The sequence below is a fragment of the Hemicordylus capensis genome, chromosome 2 (assembly GCF_027244095.1).
Source record: "Hemicordylus capensis ecotype Gifberg chromosome 2, rHemCap1.1.pri, whole genome shotgun sequence".
NCBI classification, from domain to species: Eukaryota; Metazoa; Chordata; class Lepidosauria; order Squamata; family Cordylidae; genus Hemicordylus; species Hemicordylus capensis.
This window is the reverse complement of record NC_069658.1, coordinates 245752991-245778510: the sequence shown is the minus strand read 5'-3', so window position 1 is coordinate 245778510 and position 25520 is coordinate 245752991. Positions and strand designations below refer to the sequence as shown.

General features: G+C 44.9%; 1 protein-coding gene and 1 long non-coding RNA gene across 8 annotated transcripts in view; one reads left to right on the top strand and one right to left on the bottom strand.

The window, feature by feature from the left end:
* Positions 1-17711, bottom strand: part of LOC128342621 (uncharacterized) — a 36187-nt gene extending 18476 nt beyond the window's left edge. Inside the window, exons 1-3 of one of the 7 annotated variants that reach the window (XM_053290152.1) lie at positions 17369-17711; positions 16462-16549; positions 13876-14169 (exon numbers count right to left, since the gene is read on the bottom strand). Coding sequence is in view for 1 of the 7 variants with exons in the window: in XM_053290159.1 (XP_053146134.1) it covers positions 13876-14169; positions 16462-16549; positions 16729-16743 (397 nt within the window). In the remaining 6 variants the exon portion in view is untranslated. The other 6 variants (XM_053290153.1, XM_053290154.1, XM_053290159.1 and 3 more) reach the window with 6 other exon arrangements.
* LOC128342716 (uncharacterized) lies at positions 155-22891 on the top strand. Its single transcript, XR_008315123.1, has 2 exons — positions 155-345; positions 19872-22891. It is a non-coding gene; the product is annotated as an uncharacterized LOC128342716 (long non-coding RNA).
* The last annotated feature ends 2629 nt before the right edge of the window (positions 22892-25520 follow it).

The following is a 25520-nucleotide window of genomic DNA, read 5'->3' as shown; positions in this document are numbered from 1 at the left end:
CTGCAGCCTTTACAACACTCCTGCTGCAGAGTAGAACAGGATTGCCCTCCTCCACTTTGCAAACTCAAGCAGCAACCAAGGCTGAGAAAGGACGTCTTCTGCTGCTTTTGCAAAGCCTCCCTCTCCTTGGCCTTCCGGGAAAATAAGAGGCTGAGCAGCACTGTTGACAGAGCCGACTTGACAGAAAGCCTAGTAAAGCAGAGAGGGCGTGGGGAGTGGGGGAGGTTTGTTGTGGCGGAGCTTGGAAACTGACTCTTGTTCTCAGGGAGACACAGGAAGGCATCATCTCAGGGAGACAGAGCTACTGCGTGCTAAGGCAGAATTAGTGCCGATCTTGGAGCAGAGGTGAGTCATATGTATGGAAGGGAGATGTTTGCTCAGTTGGCCCCGCAAAGGTCTGGACTTAGGTCTGTCTGATTCCTCCTCCTTTTCCTCTTGCTCTAAGTGACTGGACAGGCAGGAATGCAGGACTAGGGCACTCAGAGAGTGTCCCCAAATATAGCCCTGGCCTCTTTGTTATTGTGACTGGCAGGGGAAGGGAGCTGTAGTCCTACAGTATTGGGGGCTCAAGGCAGTAGCCTAGCCTCTGGTCTTTAGTGTTTTATGCCATAAATCTTAAGAAATAGTGGTTCTGTTTTACTGGAGAGTGGAGCCAATAATATTGTAAAAATTACTTAAAAGCATTTATAAATGTTTTTGTGTGTCTTTAAAATATTTGTAAAAACAAGTGCTTCTTAGAACACATTTTATTTTGTGTCCTTTATTATTATTTTTGATGATGATGAAATGCTTCTCAGGAAACATATTTTTCTTATAAAAGATTTTGGATCATGCAACCCAGAACCCGTGCAGCTGCTCCTCCCCCAAAGAAGGGGTTGCCAACCTGGATAAGAGACACAAGTGCGTGTGTGGGGGGGGGTGCCTTAGGGGTGGGGTCATCATGCCAGGGGTAACAACAGCACAAGCCCCATGATTTCACAAAATCTTGCTCACAGACTATCCTACTTAGACTCTGAGCAAGTGTCAGCTGAAAAATTAAAGAGAATCACCCACATTTCCACACACACGTTTGCTACATCCCCCCTCCATCTGTGGCTGTCACTGAAAGTCTCCTTGAAAGGCTGCTTTATCTGCCAAAAGTGGTGAATCAGGGGGAGTCTGTGGGTCTATCTACATTTGACAAGTAAACAATTAGCAAGATGTAGATGTAGAGCAATTGGGGGCTGCTTTTGCGAACTTTGTTTCTTTCACACTATAACTTCACCCAGACTTCACCCAGACTTCAAAGGGTCCAATGCAGATACATTGTGGGATAAGCTCTACAAATAATACAGCCATGGTGGAAAAACAGCGGGAGTAAGAGACAGCTTCTGTTGTCAACTCTAAGTGAGGTGGAGGGAGGGAGGGAGGGGAGGGAGGAGAGTGCCTGTGGAGCAGAACAGAAAAGGGGCACAGCCAGGCAGGAGGACTAAGGCAAGGGCAGGGACTAAAAGGTCAGTGGAGGCTGTAATCCGATGCCAGAAGAACTTGCTTCTGAAGAAACACATCTAGGGCTGGATTTCTGCAGAAAAGGCAAGTCAACACTCCCTTGTTTGCTCACACTCCTTTCGCTTGCTGAGCAAGTTCTGCTTCTCTCCTGCCGCCCACAGAGCCCCATTTCCAGGAAATCGCTTTGTACACAATGGCGCATGGGGAAGATTAGGTAATATAGCAGCTGCTGGTGCTGCTAAGCGCCATTTTGTCTCTCCCAGCCGCAGCTGTTACCATTAATTGTTTTAAGGAGACCTAACATTTTTAGATATTTTACTGAAGCGTCGATTGAAATACATAGTGGTGAGGGAGGGGAGAAAAGGGTCCTTCAGTTCTTGTTCATTGTTTAGACGAGAGGTTTTTTAGGGTTTTTTCCCTTTATTATCGAAAAGGAATTGGGTCACATGCAGTGTTTCTCCAGCTTGTGTGACAGCTGCAGCCTATCAAAACTCCTAACTTTGGGGTTTTTTTTACATGCCCTGCAGCCACTAAGTAATTCTGTTGACTCTTCACCCAGTAAAGGTAAAGTGTGCTGTTGAGTCAGTGTCGACTCCTGGCGCCCACAGAGCCCTGTGGTTTTCATTGGTAGAATACAGGAGGGGTTGACCATTGCCATCTCCTGTGCAATATGAGATGATGCCTCTCAGCATCTTCCTGTATTGCTGCTGCCTGATATAGGTGTTCCCCATAACAGTGGAGCTTTGAACCAGCAACCTCCGGCTTGCTGTTCAAATCATTTCCCCACTGCGCCATTAGGTGGCTCTTCACCCAGTGCGCCACCTACAAATAATATCCACTTCTGCTAAAACTACTACATTTCTCTCATTTAAAAAGTACTTCTACTTTTGGTTTGTGATTTGATGCATGTACTCCACTTAGTGCTGGAAACAGATCCCAGCAATTGCTAGATCAGGGCTGGCCTTAGGATAAATAGTGCATTCGGCACCCCCTACCCCACACCAGCATGGTTAGTTTATCAGTGCTGCGTAAGCTCAGTGCAATGCCCTCTTCGGGAAATAGTCCTGGCCGAGCTGTCATGGATAATAGAAGTAAAATACCCAATCATCATCTTGACTTATTTCATTTGATTCAGCAAGGTCAGGGGTTTTCAACTTTAAAAAACAACTTATACCCCTTCTATTTCAAAGCTTCAACTCAGGGACCCCATATCAGCAGCCAAGAACTGTGCCCTCCACCCGAAGTAAATCTTGTCAAGAGTTGGTGGGAAATAAAGTACAACCTAAGTGAAGCTGCCCGGGAATCAGACAAAAAGCAAGCAAGACACCCTAACTCTACATTGTGGCTTCCTTCCTCCTGTCCTCTCTGGAGCCTCCTGGCCCAACCAGATCCCGCCTCTCCCTCCTCCTCTTCATGTGACTGGCTGGCTAGGTCACCATCATCCTAGCTGCTGGCTAATCCTGACACAGACAGAGGGAGGGGTGGGCTGAGCCTGAGCACCTAGTCAGCCAGTCTCGAGGAGAGGAGGGAGAGGTGCTGCCTGAGACTCCTCTTCCTCCCCTCCTGGAGAGGGAGCCAACAGTGCAGTGTGCAAATGAGTTAGGGAGGGCTCTACCCCTTATGAAGCCTCAAAGTAGCCCCAAGGGTAGCCTCAAGTACCTCTGCTGAAAACCTCTGAGCTAGACCTAGAAATGATGACCTTCCTACCTACAGATTCATCATATATTGAGTTAAAATTAAAATAGATCAAAGCAGCAGTGGCTTAACTATGGCAGCTATGTTCGCCCCCCACCCCATGGCACCCACAGCCCCTCCTGGTGGCATGTGGCCCCCTGGCACCGGGCATGCTTCCCCTGCTCACCAGGGGCGCTGCCATCTACCTCTGCTACTTAGCAGCTGGCTTGGAGTCCACTCAGAAGGCAGCTTCAGATTGGCCTCTGAGTCAGCTGGGAACAGAAGGCCACAGGTATGCATCATGTGACCTGATGCCGCCACCACCACCACCATTTATACAACGCTTTGCAACAAAAGTTTCCAACACACTTGATGCCGACACACAAGTTGCCCTCCATTCCCAGCCAGCTCAGGGGCCACTCAGAAGAAGGGAGCCTCCAGTCCTATCTGAGGAGAGGAATGGGGCCATCTTGCTTCTAAGAGGCCCTCGAGCCTCTTGTCAAGTGGCAGCAGCAGTGTGAGAGGCAGCATTGGGGGGCGGCGGAAGCCACGGTGGTGGCAAGTGGGGGGAGGAATGGAAGGGGAAGCGATGACTGAGAGGCCCTTGGTAGCCCCCCTGGTGGCCCACATTCTTTGAACATGGGTGAAAACCTTTTAGCTTCGCCCCTAAAACAAAACAAAAAAAAGCAGCAGCAAACAAATGTGTATGTGACAACAGGTTTTGTATCAAGAGGACTGGAATATTGATGTGTTTCTCTTAATCATGGTTTTGTAGAAATTTTAGGATTAAAAAGATGGAATTTTTGATGGTTCCGGGTTATCTTTGGGTTTCCTCCCTTCACTGTTTCTTTAATTTACAGTTTGTAAGGAGTATTATACACAATACTCCTTGAACCCATGCTCTTTGGAAGTATCTTTCATGAAATGCCATGTGTAATCAATGCTCTGTTTTGATGTCTTAAGCTTCGTCTGTTATTAATGAAGGCTTCTGGTGGGCCACTGTGTGTAACAGGATGCTGAACTAGATAGGCCTTGAGCCTGATCAAGCAGGGATGTTCTTATGCTGTACTAGAAGATAGATAAGTAAAGTAGTAGTATTTTTTTTGGTAGTAGATTTTCCTCTTGAGTACTTATCTTTAATTATTATTATTACAATACCCTTGTGAGCACAAACTCATAAAGCAGTGTAATTTCTGGACTGCAGCCTTGCACACAAAGAGTTTCCTGATATACTTTACAGCTTGTCTAAATACTGGGGTGTGAGAGGTCATCCAAACCAGTGTTCTTCAACCTTATAGCAAGTACCTCCTAACTTCTGAAAAAATTAAGAAGTACTTCAGTTTTCCACTGGATTTAATATTGACAGTAATGTGTGTTGGAAGGAGGACTCTGTCTATAGGGCTGTGATGTGGCAGATGTGTGATCTTGTGTGGTAGAGTTGCCACTTTTTACAACAAGGGTACACAATTTGAGTATGTACCTGAGCTAGAGGAGATGTAAGCAAAAGCTAGGTGGCTGCCAAATTATTGTTGAGAAATATAGAGTGCTGTGCATGGTGTGACAGGCCAAGTTTGTTACCATGGTTTTGAGGGGAAGACGTGGGCCAGACAGAGACAAAGGAAGAGGGCTGAGGGAGGAAGAGAACACGATACTAATTCTAGTCAGTACCAACAAGCAAAGACTGAGCAACAAAGGCAGACAGGCACTCTTCTCTCAGTCCCCCTCACTGGGCTTCTTTCCTCTCCCTACTCATCCTGTCTTCCCACTGCCTTTGTTTCATGTATCTCCAGGATTATGTGTACCACACCTTGAGATGAACTCATGGTCATCTCTATTTTTCAAGTGGGAGCCACTTTGGCAAAAAAACAAAAAACCACCCAAACCTACTTCAGTTTAGGAACATAGGAAGCTGCCATATACTGAGTCTATCTAGCTCAGTATTGTCTTCACAGACTGGCAACGGCTTCTCTAAGGTTGCAGGCAGGAATCTCTCTCAGCCCTATCTTGGAGATGCTGCCAGGGAGGGAACTTGGTACCTTCTGCTCTTCCCAGAGTGGCTCCATCCCCTGAGGGAATCTCTTACAGTGCTCACACTTCTAGTCTCCCATTTATATGCAACCAGGGTGGATCCTGCTTAGCTATGGGGACAAGTCATGCTTGCTACAAGACCAGCTCTCCTCTTGGAGAATGAGAGCCATTTCCACTGTGCTAATCTCACTTTCTTCAGTACCTGGAGGGCTTAATTTGCATTATTAAAAACATTAGTGAAAGCAATTATTAGATACTTGTGGATTTGCCTCAAGGGACCCACCATTTTAACCATGAATACTGGTCAGAAAATAGACTCTTTCATTGTCAGTCAGTGGGGCTCCTAGGGTGCATGCCAGCCCCAGATTTTTATTTTATTATTATTATTATTATTTATTTATTTATTTTTACATTTTATATCCAGCTTTTCCTCCAAGGAGCCCAGAGCGGTATACTACATACTTAGGTTTCTCCTCACAACAACCCAGTGAAGTAGGTTAGGCTGAGAGAGAAGTGACTGGCCCAGAGTCACCCAGCAAGTCTCATGGCTGAATGGGGATTTGAACTCGGATCTCCCCAGTCCTAGTCTGGCACTCTAGCCACTACACCACGCTGGCTCCCCTTGAATTGAAGGGAGATTGAAGTTGGGGGTAAAAGCCAAGGGGGAAGAGGGAGGATGTCAATGGGCTCTGGCTCAGAGGCAGCCAACTGCATTGAGCCATAGCTGCTTGTCAGCAGACAGATCAAAATCTTTTCATGGCTCCTGCTGTTTCTGCAGGATATTCCTACCTGAGGGCCAGCAAAAAAAGTCCATGTGGGCCAGATCCAGCCCCTGGGCCTGATGTTGTGCAGACCTGATCTAGTACCTACCAGAAGGTGATCTAGTTATGACTCTCTCACTTGCCCCAGCCCTGTTTCATTTCCTGAGTCTACTGTGGGAGGTTTCCACACCTTTTGTGTTGAGTTTCCATATGAACAGATGGTTTCTAAAGAACTGCCTTACTGTAAAACCCACAAAAAACGAAACTGATGTGGGCCTTCAAGTAACAGAAATGTTGGTAAGAGCAACAAAAGTAACTTGAGCCTAGCGCCAAAGGAAGAACATTTTTGCAGGCGCTAGTGCTTTATTTCTGTTTTTGGTAAAAATAGCTCCGAATAGGGCCCAAGACAGACTGGGGCCACTGTGGGGTGGGGGAGGGGAGGACAAATTTGGTCCTGTTCCCCCAGCACTGTCCTGTTCCAAATCAGGCACCCCCATGACTGTTACTTCTCCTAGAACTGAGTGGCCATTGGTGCCAATACACGACTTTAGAGCTCATTCTCAGAGGCCAGGTTATTTAGCGGTCTTGCTACTACACTATCTCTGCTCGGTGAATCTTCAATGGCGCATCCAATGATGCATCTTCATTAGCATGCTCTCTTGGATGGAAGGTGCATGTGGACAGCAGGCAGCCTGGATGGAAGCAGTGTGAGTATAATGCGGAAGGATGACAGATGGGAGATGAATGTGTCTGTGGCTGGATGTGTGCAAGCATGAAAATTGTGTGTAGTTAGATAGAAAGTATAATACTGTATTGGGGGACAGGTGTCTTGGGCATTGATCCTTAACACTGGAATTGGGGAGCTTAAACACATGTCAGAATCATCATCTATACAATGTTGGATGATACTAGTCAAATATTACTGGTTTTATTCATTTTTATTTATTTAAAATATTTCTATAGCACTCAAAACCTGCATCTCTGGGTGGTTTACAATTAAATTTTTTGATTTTGATATCAAAATTGATTTTGATTTTGTAAAGTTAAGTGACTGTATATTGTACTCTAGGTCATAGGTAAAATTTCCTGTCCTGTACATTTTAAGATTTGGTTTTATTTGCACTATGATCCATCATTTAATAGTAATGTGCCCCATATTACAGGGCACAGGTCTGCTTTATTTTAATGGGTTATGGATTTACCAATACCTAATCTGTAGTTTGGCTCACTGTCTTGAGTGTTGCGCTTTGCATGATCGGGGCATAGAGCACATTCCTTAAGAACAGCCCTGCGGGTCAGGCCCAAGGCCTATCTAGTCCAGCATCCTGTTTCACACAGTGGACCACCAGATACCTTTGTGGAGCCCACAGGCAAGAGGTACGTGCATGCCCGCTCCCCTGCAACTGGTACTGAGAGGCATCTTGCCTCTGAGGCTGGAGGTAGCCTATAGATATCAGATTAGTAGCCTTTGATAGACCTGGCCTCCATGAATTTGTCCAAACCCCTTTTAAAGCCATCCAAGCTAGTGGCCATCACATCCTGTGGCAGAGGATTCCATAGATTAATTACGTATTGTGTGAAAAAAGTACTTCCTTTTGTTTGTCCTAAAATTCCCAGCCTTCAGTTTGATGGGATGACCCTGGTTCTAGTGTGAAAGAGGGAGACAAATTTCTCTCTGTCCACTCTCTCCACTCCATGCATAATTTTATATACCTTTTTAGTATAGGAAAAAGGCAATTAAGGGGAGACATGACAGAGACTCATTACATATGCATGGTGTGGAGAGAATGGATATACAGTGGTCCCTCGACTTACGAACTACTCGACATAAGTATTTTTCGAGTTACAAAAGGCAGTTTTAGATCCGGTTTTAGATGGGGTTTTTTCGACTTATGAATTTTACATGCGGTTTCCTTGACTTGCCTGCCTGTTTACTGCCTGTTTATTCTTGAAAAGAAATGTTCCTGTGCAGTTTGCAAGCCTTACTGGGGGTCTGGGTCTTTTTTCTAGGCTCCGGAACGCATTAATCCGTTCCCAATGCATTCCTATGGGAAACCGCTTTTCGACTTACGAACTTTTCGACTTACAAATGTGCATTCGGAACGGATTAATTTCGTAAGTAGAGGGACCACTGTAGATAAGTTCCATGGTGACTTGCCTCCCTGGGCAAAGGTTGTGGGTGTCTATCCATACATCCAAGAGTTCTCAAAGAACTTACATGTGAAATTGCTGACCTCCTTGCTAAAATATATAACTTATCCCAGAAATCAGGCTCTGTATCAGAGGACTGGAAAGTAGCAAATGTAACACTGATTTTCAAAAAGGGACCCAGGGGCGATCCAGGAAATTACAGGCTGGTTAGCTTAACATTCATTCCAGGCAAATTGATGGAAAGCATCCTCAAGGATAAAATTGTAAAGCACCTAGAAGAACAGGCCCTGCTGGGAGTGAGCCAGCATGGCTTCCGCAAAGGCAAATCTTGCCTCACCAACCTTTTGGAGTTCTTCGAGAGTGTCAACAAGTATGTGGATCAAGGTGATCCAGTTGACATAGTCTACCTAGAGTTCCAAAAAGCTTTTGACAAAGTTCCTCATCAAAGACTCCTGAGGAAACTTAGCAGTCATGGGATAAGGGGACAAGTACATGTGTGGATTGCTAACTGGTTGAAAGACAGAAAACAGAGAGTAGATATAAATGGAGAGTTTTCACAATGGAGGGAAGTAAGAAGTGGGGTCCCCCAGAGATCTGTACTGGGCCTTTTAATTTATTCATAAATGATCTAGAAGTACACGTAAGCAGAGAGGTAGCCAAATTTGCAGATAATACCAAATCATTTTGGGTAGTGAAATCCAAAACAGATTGTGAGAAGCTCCAAAAGGATCTCTCCAAACTGGGGGAGTGGGCAATAAAATGGCAAATGCGGTTCAATGTTGGCAAGTGTAAAGTGATGCACATCGGTACAAAAAACCCCAACTTCCAAGAATACACTGATGGGATCTGAGCTGTCGGTGATTGTCCAGGAGAGGGATCTTGGGGTCATGGTGGACAGCTCGTTGAAAGTGTTGACTCAATGTGCGGCAGCTGTGAAAAAGGCCAATTTCACACTAGGGATCATTAGGAAGAGTATTGAAAATAAAACGGCTAATATTATAATACCCTTATACAAGACTATGGTGTGGCCACACCTGGAGTACTGCGTACAATTCTGGTCACCACATCTAAAAAGGACATTGTAGAACTGGAAAAGGTACAGAAGAGGGCAACCAAGATGATCAGGGGCCTAGAGCACCTTTCTTATGAGGCAAGACTACAACACCTGCGGCTTTTTAGCTTAGAAAAAAGACAACTGTGGGGAGACATGATAGAGGTCTATAAAATCATGCATGGTGTGGAGAAAGTGGATAGAGAGAAATTCTTCTCCCTCTCCCATAACACTAGAACCAGGGGTCATCCCATGAAATTGTTTGGCACGAAGTTTAGGACCAGCAAAGGGAAGTACTTTTTCACACAAGGTATATTCAACTTTTGGAATTCTCTGCCACAAGATGTGGTGACAGCCAATAACCTGGATGTCTTTAAGAGGGGTTTGGATAACTTCATGGTGAAGTCTATCAATGGCTGCTAGTTGGAGGGCTATAGTCTACATCCAGCCTGAAAGGCAGGATGCCTCTGAGTACCAGTTGCAGGGGGATAACAGCAGGAGAGAGGGCATGCCCTCAACTCCTGCCTGTGGCTTCCAGCGGCATGTGGTGGGCCACTGCGAGAAACAGGACACTGGACTAGATGGGCCTTGGGTCTGATCCAGCAGGGCTGTTTGTATGTCATGCTGCATCTAGGTAGGTTGTTAGGCAGTGCTGGGGAGGAGTCAACTGTTGTGGTGCATGTTTGTTTAACCTTTTTTACTGCCCAACAAAAGTTAACACTAGTTAACATATAATAACAGAAATTAAAACATTGGTTAAAATAAATGATAGCAAAAAGTTAACATTACAACAATTTAAAACCTTAACACAATATTTTAAAACAATGTTAAACTATTAAAATGATATTTTATTAAAAGCCTGGGTGAATAGATGTGTCTTTAAAGATTTTTTAAAAACTGTCAGAGATGGGGAGGCTCTTATTTCTGCAGGAAGTATGTTCCAAAGCTGGGACCAACAATGTTGGGAAATGCAGTCAGGAGGTCCTGGAAGCCAAATTTAGGCTGCTAGGTAGCATACTGAAATCTAGGACTCCCAGGGTAGCATTCTCTGAAGGTCTTTGGGGTTCAAGACCTGTTCCACGTGCAGGGCCAGTGAGACAAGCGGAGCTGAGGGGTCTCAAGTGGATGAGGCAGTGGTGCCGGGAAGAGGGGTTTAGATTAGGTACTGGGATACATTTTGGGGAAAGCAAAGCCTGTACAAAAGGGACGGGCTCCACTTGAACCAAGATGGAACCATACTGCTGGCGCTTAAAATCAAAAAGGTTTTAGAGCAGCTTTTAAAATGACACCTGGAGGATTGCTGGCAGGAACTGGGTGGTATCTGGTTCAGCCAGCAAAATCCCCTAAGGTATGAGGGTGCACACATTTCAGATGAACTAGAAGGGAACAGAGTAGAGCCAGGAGCTGAGCAGATGGAAACACATGGCAGCTTGCCAAATAGGTCAAATGATGGTAAGGGGGATAGCACATGCCAATACCAGGTCAGGAACTTGGCATATATCTGTCTATATACCCATGTCAGAAGCCTCTGAGCGAAGATAAGTGAGCTGGAGTGTTTGGTTACTAATGAAAACATAGATATAGTGGGTATAACAGAAACCTGGTGGAATGGTGAGAACCAGTGGGCCATGGTTATTCCTGGATATAAACTCTACAGAAGGAAACAGGAGAGAAGGATTGGGAGAGTAGCACTGTATATCAAAAGAGATAGATTGCAACAAGCTAGAAAACCTAGGTGGACCAGAGTCCTCCACAGAATCATTATGGGCAATACTACGAGGACTGAAAGGAAATGTATTACTAGGGATGTGCTATCGCACTCTGGATCAAAACGCTGAGAGTGACCTGGAGTTGGAGAAGCAAATAAGAGAGGCATCAAAGAGAGAAAGGGGTGTATTAATGGGTAGCAAGGGGAATAACAAAGACTTATTTAAATATATCAGAAGTAGAAAACCTGCCAGGGAGGTGGTTGGCCCCTTGATGAAGGCGTGAAAGGGATTATTAAGGAAGATAACGAGACTGCAGAGAAGCTGAATGAATTATTTGCCGTCTTCACAGCGGAGGACACTTACTGACCATATAACCTCTCCAGAATTGAACTTTTCAAGTTTAGCGGCTGAAGAACTGGGCCAATTTGAGGTGATAAGGGAAGATGTCCTAAACTGTCTTGAAAAACTCAATTAACAAGTGGCCAGGGCCAGACAGCAGCCACCCAAGAGTTCTGAAGAAACTCAAATGTGAAATTGCTGATCTAGCAAAAATATGTAACTTGTCCCTACAATCAGGCTCTGTTCCAGGGGACTGGAAAGTAAACAATGTAACTCTGATTTTCAAATAGGGATCCACGGGGGATCTGGGAAATTAAAGGCCTGTCAGCTTAACTTGAATGCCGGGTAAAACTGATGGAAAGCATACTTAAGGACAAAATTGTTAAACATATAGAAGAAAAGACCTTGCTGAGGGAGAACCAGCATGGCTTCTGCAAGGGCAACCTTTTGGTGTTCTTGGAAAGAGTGTCATGTGGATAAAGGTGATCGATCTGGTTGACATAGTATACTTGGACTTCCAAAAAGCTTTTGATAAAGTTCCTCACCAAAGGCTCTTGAGTAAACATAGCAGTCATGGGATAAGGGGACAGGTTCATGTGTGGATTGGTAACTGGTTGAAGGACAGGAAACAGTAGGAATAAATGGACTGTTTTCACAATGGAGGTACATAAGAAGTGGGGTCCCCCAGAGATCAGTACTGGGACCAATGTTTTTTAACTTGTTCATAAATGATCTAGAAGTTGGGGTAAGCAGTGAAGTGGCCAGATTTGTAGATGACACTAAACTATTTAGGGTATTAAAATCCACAACAGATTGTGAGGAGCTGCAAAAAGATCTCTCCAGACTGGGGGAGTGAGCAACAACATCACAAATGCAGTTCAATGTAAGCAAGTGTAGAGTGATGCACATTGGGCAAAACACACCAACTTCACATATACGCTGATGGGATCTGAGCTGTCAGTGATTGACCAGGAGAGAGATCTTGGGGTCGTGGTGGACAGCTAACTGAAAGTGTCGACTCAGTGCGTGGCAGCTGTGGAAAAAGGCTAATTCCATGCTAAATCATTAGGAAAGGGATTGAAAATAAAAATACTAGGGTTTTTAGATAGGGTTTAAGGTGTTGCAGAATTTGCTGGGTTACTTATTAATGCCAAAAATCATAATATTTTAAGCTTGGTAATTAGTTTTATTTCAATGGTTGGCTATTAAATTAGGGAAGTTGTGATTCTGGTTAAATGAAAAAAGGAATTTCTTTTCTATCCTTTCTTTTTCCTAGCTATTGTAGGAGTAACTTGACTTAACATTTGAGATATAGAACTTGCATTGGTATTCCCAAAGGAATAATAGCGTTATATTTTTGTCTTAAAATAGGGAAATAGTTGAGGTACAGTGACATTTACCAGTTACCTGAAAGACAATAATTAAATTTTGATTCCCAGAGAAATTTGGCTGCATTTAAACTAGGGATATTGTTATTTTAAAAAATTACCTTTAAAATTCCCAAGTAAATATTGCTTATCTTTCCCACTGGAAACTCTTTTTACTTTTCTCTTTTCCTTTTTCTTCTCTCTAATTGTTAAATATATGAGTATATATTCTAGGAAATAGGTTCAGTTCAAGGGTAAGGGTCCACTGAAGCTGGAATGGTGGGGTTTAGACATCAAGAAAAGTTGCTATTTTTCTATACTTTGTAATCAATGTTATTAATCTCTCCCAGAAAAGGATTTTTGCTCTTACCATGATTTGGAACTATATTGCATAAATTTACATATTTTCCTAAGTTAACACTAAAATGGCTTTCTGTCCCAAACCCAGGCCTGGGTGAAGGGAAAATGCCTTCAGAGTTGAATGAGACATTAGTTGCCATGAAACAGTTACTAGAAGCTAATTCTGGCACCTTACAAGTGAGTCAAGACATTCAAACATTGAATAAGAGAACATCAAATATTGAGGAGACAGTGAAAAAATTAGCTGATGACAATAAAGAATTTAAAAGAAAGGTGGAAAGTTTGGAGCAAGACCTGGGATCCATAAGAGATGATAGGGAGAAATTATTAGACCAGATGGCATTGTTGGAACTGAGACAAAAAGAGCGTTTCCTGAGATTTAGAGGAATCCCAGAAAAAAACTGGGCAAGATATTTTAAAAGTGCTTAAGGAGAAACTCGCACTACTTTTGGGAATTCCAAGTGAAGAGATGGATAAGCAGATAGATTCAGTTTTTTGTGTGAATTCAGCCTATGCCACAATAAACAAGGTACCCAAAGATTCTATGGTTCAATTTAACTCCAAATCAAGTACAGAGCAGATACTGCAAGCACATTTTGCTAAAGCCCTTACCATCGAAGGCCAACAGGTAAAAAGGTTTTGAAAGAAATACCATTCAGGATCTTAAGGAAACGTAAGGATTACAAATTTTTAACAGATGATTTAAATTCCAATGGAATATGCTTCAGATGGGAAGTGCCTGAAAGGGTCTCCTTTTTTTACAAGGGGAAGAGGAATAGAATTACAGAGCTCCTCAAAGTGCAAGAATTTTGGCGTAAATACAAAAAAAAGTTTAACTCCAGAGCACCCAGTGCCTTCAACACATAATTCTAACTAATCAAGATGGATTACAAAATAGTTTCATGGAATGTCAATGGACTAAATAACAGAACTAAAAGTGAACTTACCCAGAGTTACATTTACTTCAGCCAAGCAACTATCATCAAGGCTTTGTATGATCTTGTAGTGGCCTTCACTTGCCCTACTGGCATTCCTCACAGTGAAGTTTTGTCCAACCAGGGTAATCCCCTTTTCCGAATTAGAATTCTCAGCCCATACAACCTCTTCATTGCATTTGTTATGGGAGGAACATTTGACCACACTTGATTTTGATTTTGGTGATATAAATGGGAGAATGAGTGACTTAGTCCCACACTTTTGTATTTCCATGGGGAAAAGCGGACATCCATTCTGATGATTTCCTAGAATTAAGAATACTGCATGTATTATCTTGTTGTAGTCTGGCCTTTTAAATAAGCCCATAAAAGTTAACAGCCTACGAACAGTTTTTACTAGCCAGCTTTAAAACTTCCAATATGTAAAGGCTATTTCCAAAAGTTCTAATCAGCAATCTTATCAGAATCTAGATATGATCGCCATCTTTAATGAACAAGCACTTTAGCTTTCCTTTTATATTATCTGGGAATGGGTGTTCAACCTACAATCAATAGGGTAGCACACACTCTGAAGGACCAGATGGCAGTCTGCATGTTTTCTTTCTGCTCCCAGACCTGGCTTCGCTCCTGGAAAGTCAGGTTGCAGCTGTGACCAAAAGTGTGTCAGTTTGGGCTGTGCTCAGCAACTGGAGAACACAGGTTTGACCAGTGACCCCATCCAGGCTAGACTACTAACCAGTCAGGTTAGACAGATGTGTTTGTCCCATTCAGGTTAGACTACTGCAGCCCACTCCACATGAGGCTGCCCTGGAAAAGTTTCCAGAAACTGCAGCCAGATCTGGGCTGCACTTGGTTTTCAGAGTTTCGCTCCAATATTTTGTAGTCTCCACTATCTTTGTTTTTCTGGGGCTGATTCAAGGTGCTGGTTACAACCTTTAAAGCCTGAAACAGCTTGAATCCAGGTCTGCAAAGGACCACCTTACTCTGTTTGAGAATGATCACTCACTAAGGTTATGTGGAACAACTCTGGTGAGGTCCTCCCGTCTTCTGAAGTGAGATTGGTGGGTAGCCAAGCCGCTCAGGCTGTGTGTGGAACACCCTCTCCCAACCAGCCCCTTCTATTTCTGCCTTTCAGCAGGTTGCCAAGACCATCCTTTCCCCCACAGGCTTGTGGCCTAGTTTCTTTGAGTTTGTGGTAGGGTGGATAAAAAACAATGATTTTTTAAAAAAATCAATAAAATCGGATTTTTTTTTAAATCTAAATTGGATTCATCATGAAATAAGGATTAGTTTTTAATTATGTAGCATGAGGCTGTATATATGCGATGTTTAATTTTTTTGGTAAATGAATTCCATTAATCCATTCACAATGTCATGCTCTTCCAGAGGTTTCTGTAAGATTATTTTGGGCAATTTTTCTATCTAGAAGAGGACCAAAAATGAAACCTTCATCTGGTTGTAAATATTAAGATTATACCAGCAAGAATGAGTCTTTATGTAAAAAACCATGATTTAAATCTAGTCTTACTGACTAGTGATTTAAATCAATTTGATTTAAATCAAATCCCCCCTGGTTTGTGGTGCTGCTGAGTTTGATTCTAGTCTGTGTTTTTATTTTATCTTGTGACCATTGCTCTTGTTTTAGGATATGTGACTTTTTGGTGGTTGAATGTTTGAGATTTCTTTTTGTGCTGTGCAGAAATGCAGTTGCCAGCAGTTGAGCAAACCAGTCACTCTAAAGCAGACGTTTCAAACTGCAGCCCTTCTGAAGATGCTGGCCTACAACAGCTGGAGGACCACAGTTTGAGACCTCTGCTGTGTAACATTGGTCTTCAACTCATTCAGAGCTTCCCAGCCATGGGTTGCCAGATGTTAAGACTGCAACTCGCATCATCCACACAGCCACAGTGGATGTGGGCAATCAAGTTGTAGTCCAACAACAAAGTTGGGAAACTTTTTGCTAGTGGGTTGTAGCTGGAGCTACACTCACTTATAGTAGTGGCATCATAATCTGACTTCTTAAATTATTATTGAGAAGTGGTGTGGAGAGGAGAAAGGTTTATTTACAGTACAAGACAACCCTACTTCTATGATATTTAAGGGCTCTAATTCCCTACAGACTTTGAGAGGGACACTGGGGGTGAGAAGGTGGCACTGGAAGCAAACTCAAATCCTTGCCCCCTTTAAAGTCTACAATGTGTAACAGGCAAATATCCATCTGCTTAAACTTTTACTAATACCAAAAAGCAGCAAGAGGCAAAACTAGCCATCTTGTGAGCCACCCAGAGAACAAATGTTACTGGCAGCCTATGAAGTTGTTGTTAGACCTGTTGAATGTGTGCTCCAGGGGCATAACTACCATTAGGCAAGGGGAGGCGGCTGCCTGGGGGCCCCCACGCCTCGAGGAGGCCCCCAAAGGCAAGTCAAATGTGAAGTGAGTGTGTGTGTATCAGCGAGGGGCCCATTTTAAAATTTTGTCTCTGGGCCCACTCCAGCCTCGTTACGCCCCTGGTCCGCTCTATCAAAGTCAGAAGGGCTTAGCTAGTGGCCTTTCATGCAATCACCTGCACCCCAGTTCCTTTCCCTCTTACTCCATACCTTCTGCTCTGGGTAGCTCTGAAGGGGCACAGCTTACGACAGACAAAGATGCAATCAAAGGAACCAGCATATTGAGTCTCACAGTGAACTGCAGCAGGAAAGAAAACATGAGTTGGATTAGTCAGCTAGGGGAGCGAGGGCTAGAAATGCATACAGCCTCTGCTTCGAAGGGACCCAGCTGGCCTAGATGAGAAGTTTTGATGGGGCGGGGGGGGGGGGGAAGAGAGGAAAACAATGCCAGCAATGCTCCCTTCTCGTGAAACTTACAGGGTTGTGTGTCATGAAGCCTTTTTCTCGAATGCCAGCCGCTCCCTAGCAGGGGGGCATCTCCACACAGGGCGCTCAGGCAACAGGGAGAAAGGCTAGCGGGAGCTACGAGTCGGGGTGGGTGGGGGAGGGCGGATGTGCGCTGGCCTCCTTCCCCTGTGTAGTCCCTGCGTAGCAGCAAACTGGCCAAGGAGGCTGCTCTCTCGCCTGGCCGCTATACTGAGCGGCCTCGAAAAGCCACCGCCCCAGGGAGGGTGCAGACGCCTCAAGAAGGCAAGTTCTCTCCCCGCTCCCCCACCGAGGCCCAGTCCCGCAAGAGCCGGGGGCAAGGTAGTTGAGGGCCCCATAGCGGCCTGTCCCTGCGGCATGGTGGGTGGCAGGGGCGTCGGAAGGAGGAGGAAAAAGCCCATGCCCGCCAAGTACTCGCAGGCCACCGGCAGCAGCAGGGACAGGCGCCCATCCCCACAGGGCCCACTCACTCCTGCTCTGCTAGAGGAGCCCAGGGAGCCCTTTAGGCCTTGTCTAGTCTGCGGAGAACAGTAGATTTCTGGTGCCCCCAGAGAGCGCCCTGGCCCCGCGCTGGGAGGGGAGGCCCCACACCAGCGGGCGGTCACTTTGGATGGGGAGGGGAGGGACTTACCTGGCCGCCGCTCTGCGCTACCCACGTTGCAGCCAGTAAATCAGCCTGTGAATGAATGGATCAGCTTTGGTTGGGTCTTGGGGATAGAGGACAAGCCCCCTCCCCCCAGGTGTATTGCCCTGTCAATCACCCCACCTGCCCCAGTCAGGCGTCCCCTCCCACCCCGAGCGGCAGGGGCTCTCGTGCGTCCCTTTGGCACGCAAAAGTGAAGTCGCGCGTGAAGTCACGCACAAAGGGGGTGTGGCCTGGGCTGCCGAGAGCCTGAGCAAGCTCTCAGCTTGTTATTTCGGGCAGCGCCAACTGCCCCATAGGACATTTTTTCCTTTCTTGCTGTCCGATAGGACGTTTTTCAGAAAGGGGAAAATGTCCTATGGGGCAGCTGCCGCTGCCTGAAATAACAAGCTGAGAGTTCACTTGGGCTCTTGGCAGCCCAGGCGGGAGGGGGTTGTTCGCTCTGGGCTTCTCCGGAGCCCGAGCCACGCCCCGTGCCCATGATATCATATGCACGTGTAAGGGGGCGGGGGCACCGTTCGGCTGGCTCCGGGGCTGATGATACCAGACTCTTTGGTGCCTTTTAGGCAAGATAAAGAGCCTATTTCAATATTGCACTGGAAGCCAGAAGTGAAGAGACAGAACTCATTTGAGTTTCTGAAATCCCTACTTCTTTTGAAATTCCAGAGCAGTATCTTAGCCACTCACCCAGAAGTTATCCAGACATAGCTTCATACCGCAGGGTATCCGAAAAGTTTCGCAGCAGATTTGCAGCTGTTTAATTCAGGGGATTAAATGTACCACTCACATAGGGTCGCTTCCTGTCCACATTCCCTGCAGATTTTCTTCCTGTGAGCATTCCCATAGCTTGCTCTGTGTTTTTTCTCCAACCAATCACATCCCAGAGGAGAAGGTGTGAGGCCTTTTGTTGTTGTTAGTTTGACAGTGAGTTCCACAAGATTGACTAGTCAAACAGAAAGCTGTTCTCCAGTCATATTCCCCTCCACTTTGTTTCCATGCCACAGGAAAGGAGCAGGACTAGTTGCTTCTCTTATCCGAGAGAATTTTATTCGCTGATTAGAGAAGCTTGGTCTCCAAGAGTTTCTCCAATACATTCCCACCTGAGAATCTCTTTGGCCTCACACACACAACTCCATAGATAAGAGGACTTGGTGGGCTTGGGGCTTGATGCATAAATAGGAGGAGCAACTGAAGTTCTCTTTGAAAACTAACAGCCTCATCCTGTATATTTTGATTGATAGTTTAAGTGCCATCCGGTCGGTGTAAACTCTTAGCGACCATATAGATAGATTCTCTCCAGGATGATCTGTCTTCAACTTGGCCTTGAAGGTCTCTCAGTGGTGCATTCGTTATATACCTTATACTGTACCTTATTGTATACATTGTATACCTTACTCAGAAATTATTCTCAGTGGCTGAAAATCAAGTATTTTAGAGTATCGAGGAGCGTTCTTCAGCCATTTATTCTGGATGTCAAAAACTGTGTTTAATGCTAACTGGGCATAACCCCTGCTAACTGGACAAAGAGGCACCTTTTCCCATGGTGATTCTCTTTATTTAGCAGGGGGGGAGTAACTGGTCCTATTCAACCCCGCGCACAGTACCTCCAGTGACTGTTGCTGGTGTCTATCTTGTGTTTCTTTTTAGAATGTGAGCCCTTTGGGGACAGGGAGCCATCTTATTGTTTGTTATTTCTCTTTGTAAACCGCCCTGAGCCATTTTTGAAGGGTGGTATAGAAATCACATTAATTAATTAATTAATAATAATAATAATAATAATAATAATGGTACTTAGTCAATCTGTCACAACCCCCACCCCCGCAAACCCTAACAATAGCAAAACACTCAGAAGAGCAAACAATAAGGAACACAGCTCTCAAACTCCCCTTTCTTGCAGAATACCACAAGACAAGTTGCAGAGCAGCACCCACCCACCCCTGCAAAAACACACACACACACACACGTGTGAGTTTTGAAAAAAGCCAATTTATTGGCAATGGCCCCTCTACACATTGTGGAGAAGCCTCAGGGTATACCCAAAGCCTCGGTGTTTTGTTTTTTTAAGCTGCTGAAAATAAAGGATTTTTTTTTAACCCCGGACATAATTCGGGCTAAGCTAGAATGCTCAACCCTAATTTGGGGGGAACCACAATCATGTGTGAACTGGTCCCTGATAGCCCGCTGTGACTTCAGGGTAAATCTGGCTGATATGTGAACTCACACCCTCCATTCCAGAGCAAATGCGAGCTAAAAGCCATGTCTGTAAAAGCTCCTGGGGCAAGTAGATGGATAGTGTGTTTGACCTGAATAGCATCAGACACGGACTGGGTGACTTAGGCTCATATGACACTGAATTGCAGAAATAATCAAACATGTATGAGTTGTTTTCCTCCGCATTGCCCGATGCAAAAATGACGTAACTGCACCCTTCATCTGTCAATCCAGTCTGAGCGCAGCAATAACCGAAGTCCTCCCTTGTCTTCTCTTCTAGGTTGAGACACAGGCCTGGAACCTCTTCAAAGCACCTTTCATTGCACTGGATCTTATATGTTGTCTTTCCGTATAAACATATGGAGAAAAGAATGTCTGGCCCAGCTTTCTTAGCCACTCATGAAGATTTCAGATGCCCTGCTCAGCCATGGGTCAGCTGCCCCTGGAATTCAGGAGGGTAGCTCTCAGGTTGAATCTGGGGAGCCAATACAGATCTGTTCCTAATGCATGCTCTAGATCAGGGCTTCACCGCTTCAACCCTCCAGCTGTTTTTGGACTGCAACTCCCATCATCCCCAGTCACAGTAGCCAATAGTCTTGGGTTGTGGGCATTGTAGTCCAGCACTTGCAGGAGGGCCGCAGTTGTGCAGCCCTGCCCTAGATTTATGTATGTCTTCACTGGAGGTTCTTCAAAACATCAGTGTAAATCCCTACTAACTAGGCTAAGAGATACCTTTTAAAGTGATATCTCTTATATTTGACAGAGGAGAGAGCAATTATTCCTCTTCAGTCCGGCATAGCATCCTTCCAGAGGCTGTTCCTGGTGATGGTGATGGTGTGTGTGTGTGTGTGTGTGTGTGTGTGTGTTTAGACTGCGAGTTCTTTTGGGACACTTCTGTGTGCATGCGTGTGTGTTGTATTTTGTTTTTGTTAATGGTGAGTCCTTTTGGAACAGGGAACGATTCTCTCTCTCTCTCTCTCTTTCTCTCTCTCTCTCTCGCTATGTAAATCAACAACTTTGTGTGTGTGTGAAAAGCAATATAGAAGTATTTTTAATAATAGTAAAGTCACGTATTTCATGAAGCAAGCTCATTTTGTTTGCCCATTTGGGTATTCAACATCCCGAGTTGAATACTAACTGCTAACTTGGCAAAGAGGCACCTTTTGACGTGGTGATTCTCTTTATTTAGCAGGAGGAGAGTAACTGGCCCTCTCCATCCCCAGCACAGTACCTCCAGTGACTGGTGCTGGTGTCTATCTTATGTTTCTTTTTAGATTGTGAGCCCTTTGGGGACAGGGAGCCATCTTACTTGTTTGTTATTTCTCTGTGTAAACCGCCCTAAGCCATTTTTGGAAGGGCGGTATAGAAATTGAATGAATGAATGAATGAATGAATGAATGAATGAAGTTTGTATGGGTAATCTTAGCTAAACAGAGTTTGTATTTTTAGATTCACATGGCAGCTTCACATGACCACCGGCCAGTCCGGTCAGTGCCTAGGAAAATGTTGGGCACTGTGAGCATGTACTCCTGATGGGCATGTCATGCCTAAATCTGATTCCTGAGCTGCCCACCCAAACAGCTACTGATTTTCTCCACCCAGTTTCAGCACTTGAATCCAAATGAGCAGAGAATGTCTAGCGAAAGCTGACAGATGGACAGCTTGGGAACCAAACAGGAGCATAGGAAGCTGCCTTATACTGAGTCAGACCATTGGTCCATCTAGCTCAGTATTGTCTACACAGACTGGCAGCAGCTTCCCCAAGGTTGCAGGCAGGAATCTCTTTCTCAGCCCATCTTGGAGATGCCAGGGAGGGAACCTGGGACCTTCTACATGTAAGCAGGCAGGTGCTTTTCCCAGAGCAGCCCCATCTCTTAAGGGGAATATCTTGCAGTGCTGACACATGTAGTCTCCCATTCATATGCAATCAGGGCAGACCCTGCTTAGCAAAGGGGACAAGTCATGCTTGCTACCACAAGATCAGCTCTCCTCATTTGAGACCAGGGGTTGCTTGCTAACCCTCTAGGATTGGCATCAGTCTCCGGGTGACTCTTGAAAGCAACCTTGCAGAGTGTAATAGCTTGATATTGTTAAAAATGTTGGTGAGGGGGGAAGGGTTATATTCAGGAAAGCTTCAGTCAGAGTTGGCATCCCTACTGGAGAATGAGGGGATGGGGGCAACTATTTTTTAATATCTTACATCTATTTCTAAAAGATCTGGAAACATTATAATCCATATGGATGCAGAGTGTCTTGTGGTAGCAAGCCTGACTTGTCCCCATAGCTAAGCAGGGTCTGCCCTGGTTGCATCTCAATGGGAGACTGGATGTGTGAGCACTGTAAGATATTCCCCTCGGGGGATGGAGCTGCTCTGGGAAGCGCAGAAGGTTCCAAGTTCCCTCCCTGGCTTCTCCAAGATAGATTCCTGCCTGCAACCTTGGAGAAGCTGCTTCCAGTCTGTGAAGACAATACTGAGCTAGATAGACCAATGGTCTGACTCAGTATATGACAGTTTCCTATGTTCCTATGTTCCTAAGAGAGTCAGGGTGACCTGAAATCTGAAGAGGGGGAGCCGAAGGGGGCCAGCCCTCACAATTAACCCCATGTAAGTTAATGGGGTTGAGTATGTGTGGGCTCAGTACAGTTAACAGACAAATGGTGGGGAAGGGAAGCTTGGAACAAAAGAGAGCAGGAAATGTCTCAGCTTGAGGAATACTCTCTCAAGACAGCCACAATTCCTTCTGCTTGTGAGGGGGGAATAAATCTACATCCTTTACTTTTCTTACCTGCCATTTCCCAGCTTCATACTTTGGCTGGGGGGGAGGGGTCTATTTAAGCTCTTGGTGTGTGTAGTTAACTCCCCAGCAAAATAAGATACAAACAACTGTATGTGAGTGAACTGCTGAGAAAGAGTGGACAGTTGCACACTGAATCTGTTGATCTGCTAATTATTGGATGGGGAAACTCACAATTATATCTAAATTAATATGTCAGTTTAGAAAGGTCAAAGAATCATCTAGAGCAGGAACTGCTTTGATTATATGTTTGTTTTTACTGACACAAGGTTTTAATTATTATTAAAAATATTTATATATTGCTTTTCAACAATGTGATAGAGATGACTTTCTTGAAACGTAGTTACCGTTTCTTCCTTACGTTACAAAAATGTATGAGACCATTAAGATTCAGTTCAATACTTATTCTGTGAAGTGGTAATTGAATATAATATATAAGGTAATAAACATTTGTTTTTTGTTTGTAAAAGGAACATTCTTTAATAAAATTTATTTTTAAAAGGTATATACCAGTCTCCTCTCAGACAGGCGGTTTAGTCTGGGATTGTCATGCTTGGTTCACTCACTCTTTACAGGGGGTTCATATGACATTATTCATCCTTCGTCCACCTATAATTTCCCTGTGCTGAAGTTATCACATATATTAATACAGAAAATTACATATTAGGACAGCAGCACAATGACACACATGTAGACTACCTCTCTTTGAGTGGTGCATGCCCAGATGCAACCAAATAGGAAAGATAAAACAGAGAGGGGTGATTTACCATGACCCAGAGCACACAACAGGCTTATTCACATGACTACCAGCAGGGTGGGGAAAGCACCACTGGGGAGGAGAGATGGGCATTCTCCCGATTTTCGGATGTGAGTTTGCAAACATTAAGGTAGGAGGCAGGGAGAATGATCATCTGCAAGGCAGCAGCTGAGTGGGACATGTGCTGTACCCAGATTCCATCCCCAGCAATTTACTGAGGTAGGAGGAAAAGCCATGCTCTGTTCTAGGGATATGCCTGAATCATTTTAGCACCTCAGAGAAGTGCCAAAATGATTTGGGCAGTTGCATCTGAAATGTTTCAGTGGGGGGCGAGTGAGAATGCTTTAAGAATGAGGCACATACAGGTCCTTACCTACTGCAGCCATTTGGGAAGGACAGTGCCACGACCAGAACAGCGGTGGGGCGGTGGAGGAGCAGGTAAGGACCCGTGTGGATAAGGACGGGTAAGGGTCCTTATCATGGGGTCCCCTTATTATGGGTCCTTATCACGGTTAAGGATAGGGACAGGTAAGGGTCCTTATCACGGGTCCTCTTATCATGGCGTCCTTATCACGGGTAAGGGTAAGGACAGGTAAGGGTCCTTATCACGGGGTCCCCTTATCACAGGGTACTTATCACAGGTCCATTTACCTTATCATGGGTAAGGGTCCTTATCACGGGTAAGGATGGGGCCTTATCACGGGTAAGGAACCGTGTGCCTCACAGGTAAGGTGCAGGTAAGGACCCGTGTGCCTCCTTAAAGCGACTGCTCTCCTCCACCACCCTGCAGCCATCCAAAACAATTTGGGCACATCCCCACTCTGTTCCTGAGTTATGAATGCTTCTGATTAACACATGAAGACTTATCCTCACTTAGACCTCTGAAGTTTGAGAATCTCTAGTCTACCTGTCCTGCAGCAGTTCTGCAGGGTTTTGTACTTATCCAATCCTACCTAGAGGATGAACCTGGGAACTCCTGCATGCAAAATGCATGTATACTACTTAGTGATGGATGCTCCTCATGAACCTGCCGTATACTGAGCCACATCATTCAACTATCTGGTCTAGTAAGCATGTGGTCCGCCTGGTCACGTCTCCCCAGGGTCTCAGGCAGAGAGAGGTCTAGCCCAGCCCTGCTGCCTGCATTTGCCAGGGATTGACTCTGGAGTTCTCGGCATGCAAAACGGGCTCCACTCCTGACAAACCTATCTGATGTGGAGTCTTACCTCTGGGTCAGTCTTCCTTACAGTGACAGTAAAGAAGTAAGGCCACACAGGGGAGAAGTTTACAACCAATATGAATGTGCAACAGAACAGATGTTTGTGCACTCTGACATTAGAAGTGATTTGTAAACGTGGTAGCATCACAGTCCTAGTCTAAGGAAAGCTCTTCTCTGCCATTTGTTGTATAATGTCCCTAGGAAAAAATCTCACCTGAAAAAAAATTATAACATGCAGTTTAATGCTTACCATGTCTACACAAAAGGAAGCCCCAAGTTCAACACTAAAAAAACCCTCTAATTATTCTTAGAGGCTGATATGTTGCTCAAGGCAAAGTGGTCAGTTCTCAACTATGTGGGTTGCTGCAGGCATAAGCAATGCCTGTGATGTTGCAGGACAGGGCCTGTCCACTTCCACTGAAAATCACTTGATCACAGTTCTGCAGCACTACATCACAGGAACATATAGGAAGCTCCCATATACCGAGTCAGACCATTGGTCCATCTAGCTTAGTATTGTCTACACAGACTGGCAGCGGTTGCAGGCAAGAGTCTCTCTCAGCCCTATCTGGAGATGCCAGGAAGGGAACCTGGAACCTTCTGCATACAAGCCTACAGGTGCTCTTCCCAGAGCAGCCCCATCCCCTGACGGGAATATCTTACAGAGCTCACATGTAGTCTCCCATTCAAAATTTAACCAGGATGGACACTGTTTAGCAAAGGGGGCAATTCATGTTTGCTACCACAAGACCAGCTCTCCTCCATAAGACCTACTTCCACTGGAAATAAAGGATGTAGTGCCCATTTGCCATAGTAATGGATGAGCCCTGTTCCCCAAAACCATTGCACATTGCTTTAGGATTGCCCCTTCCTTCACAAAGCAATTACCCTCTGTCCCAGAGGCAAGTCATGAGTCGTGGGTGTCATGTACTGGTCAGTTCATTTGAGTTCGGGCATTAGTTTATTCCCTAATACAATAGAATCAGACACAGGCCTGGATTCCACATAATTCTGCATTGGTAACCCTGGGTTTAATGTTGGAGTCAGGGTGTCCACAACACCTAGGTGCACCTTTGAGCATAATACAAATAAAACGATTAAGCATAAAGAACAAGCCTTGCTGAAGGAGAATCAGCATGGTTTCTGCAAAATTAAGTC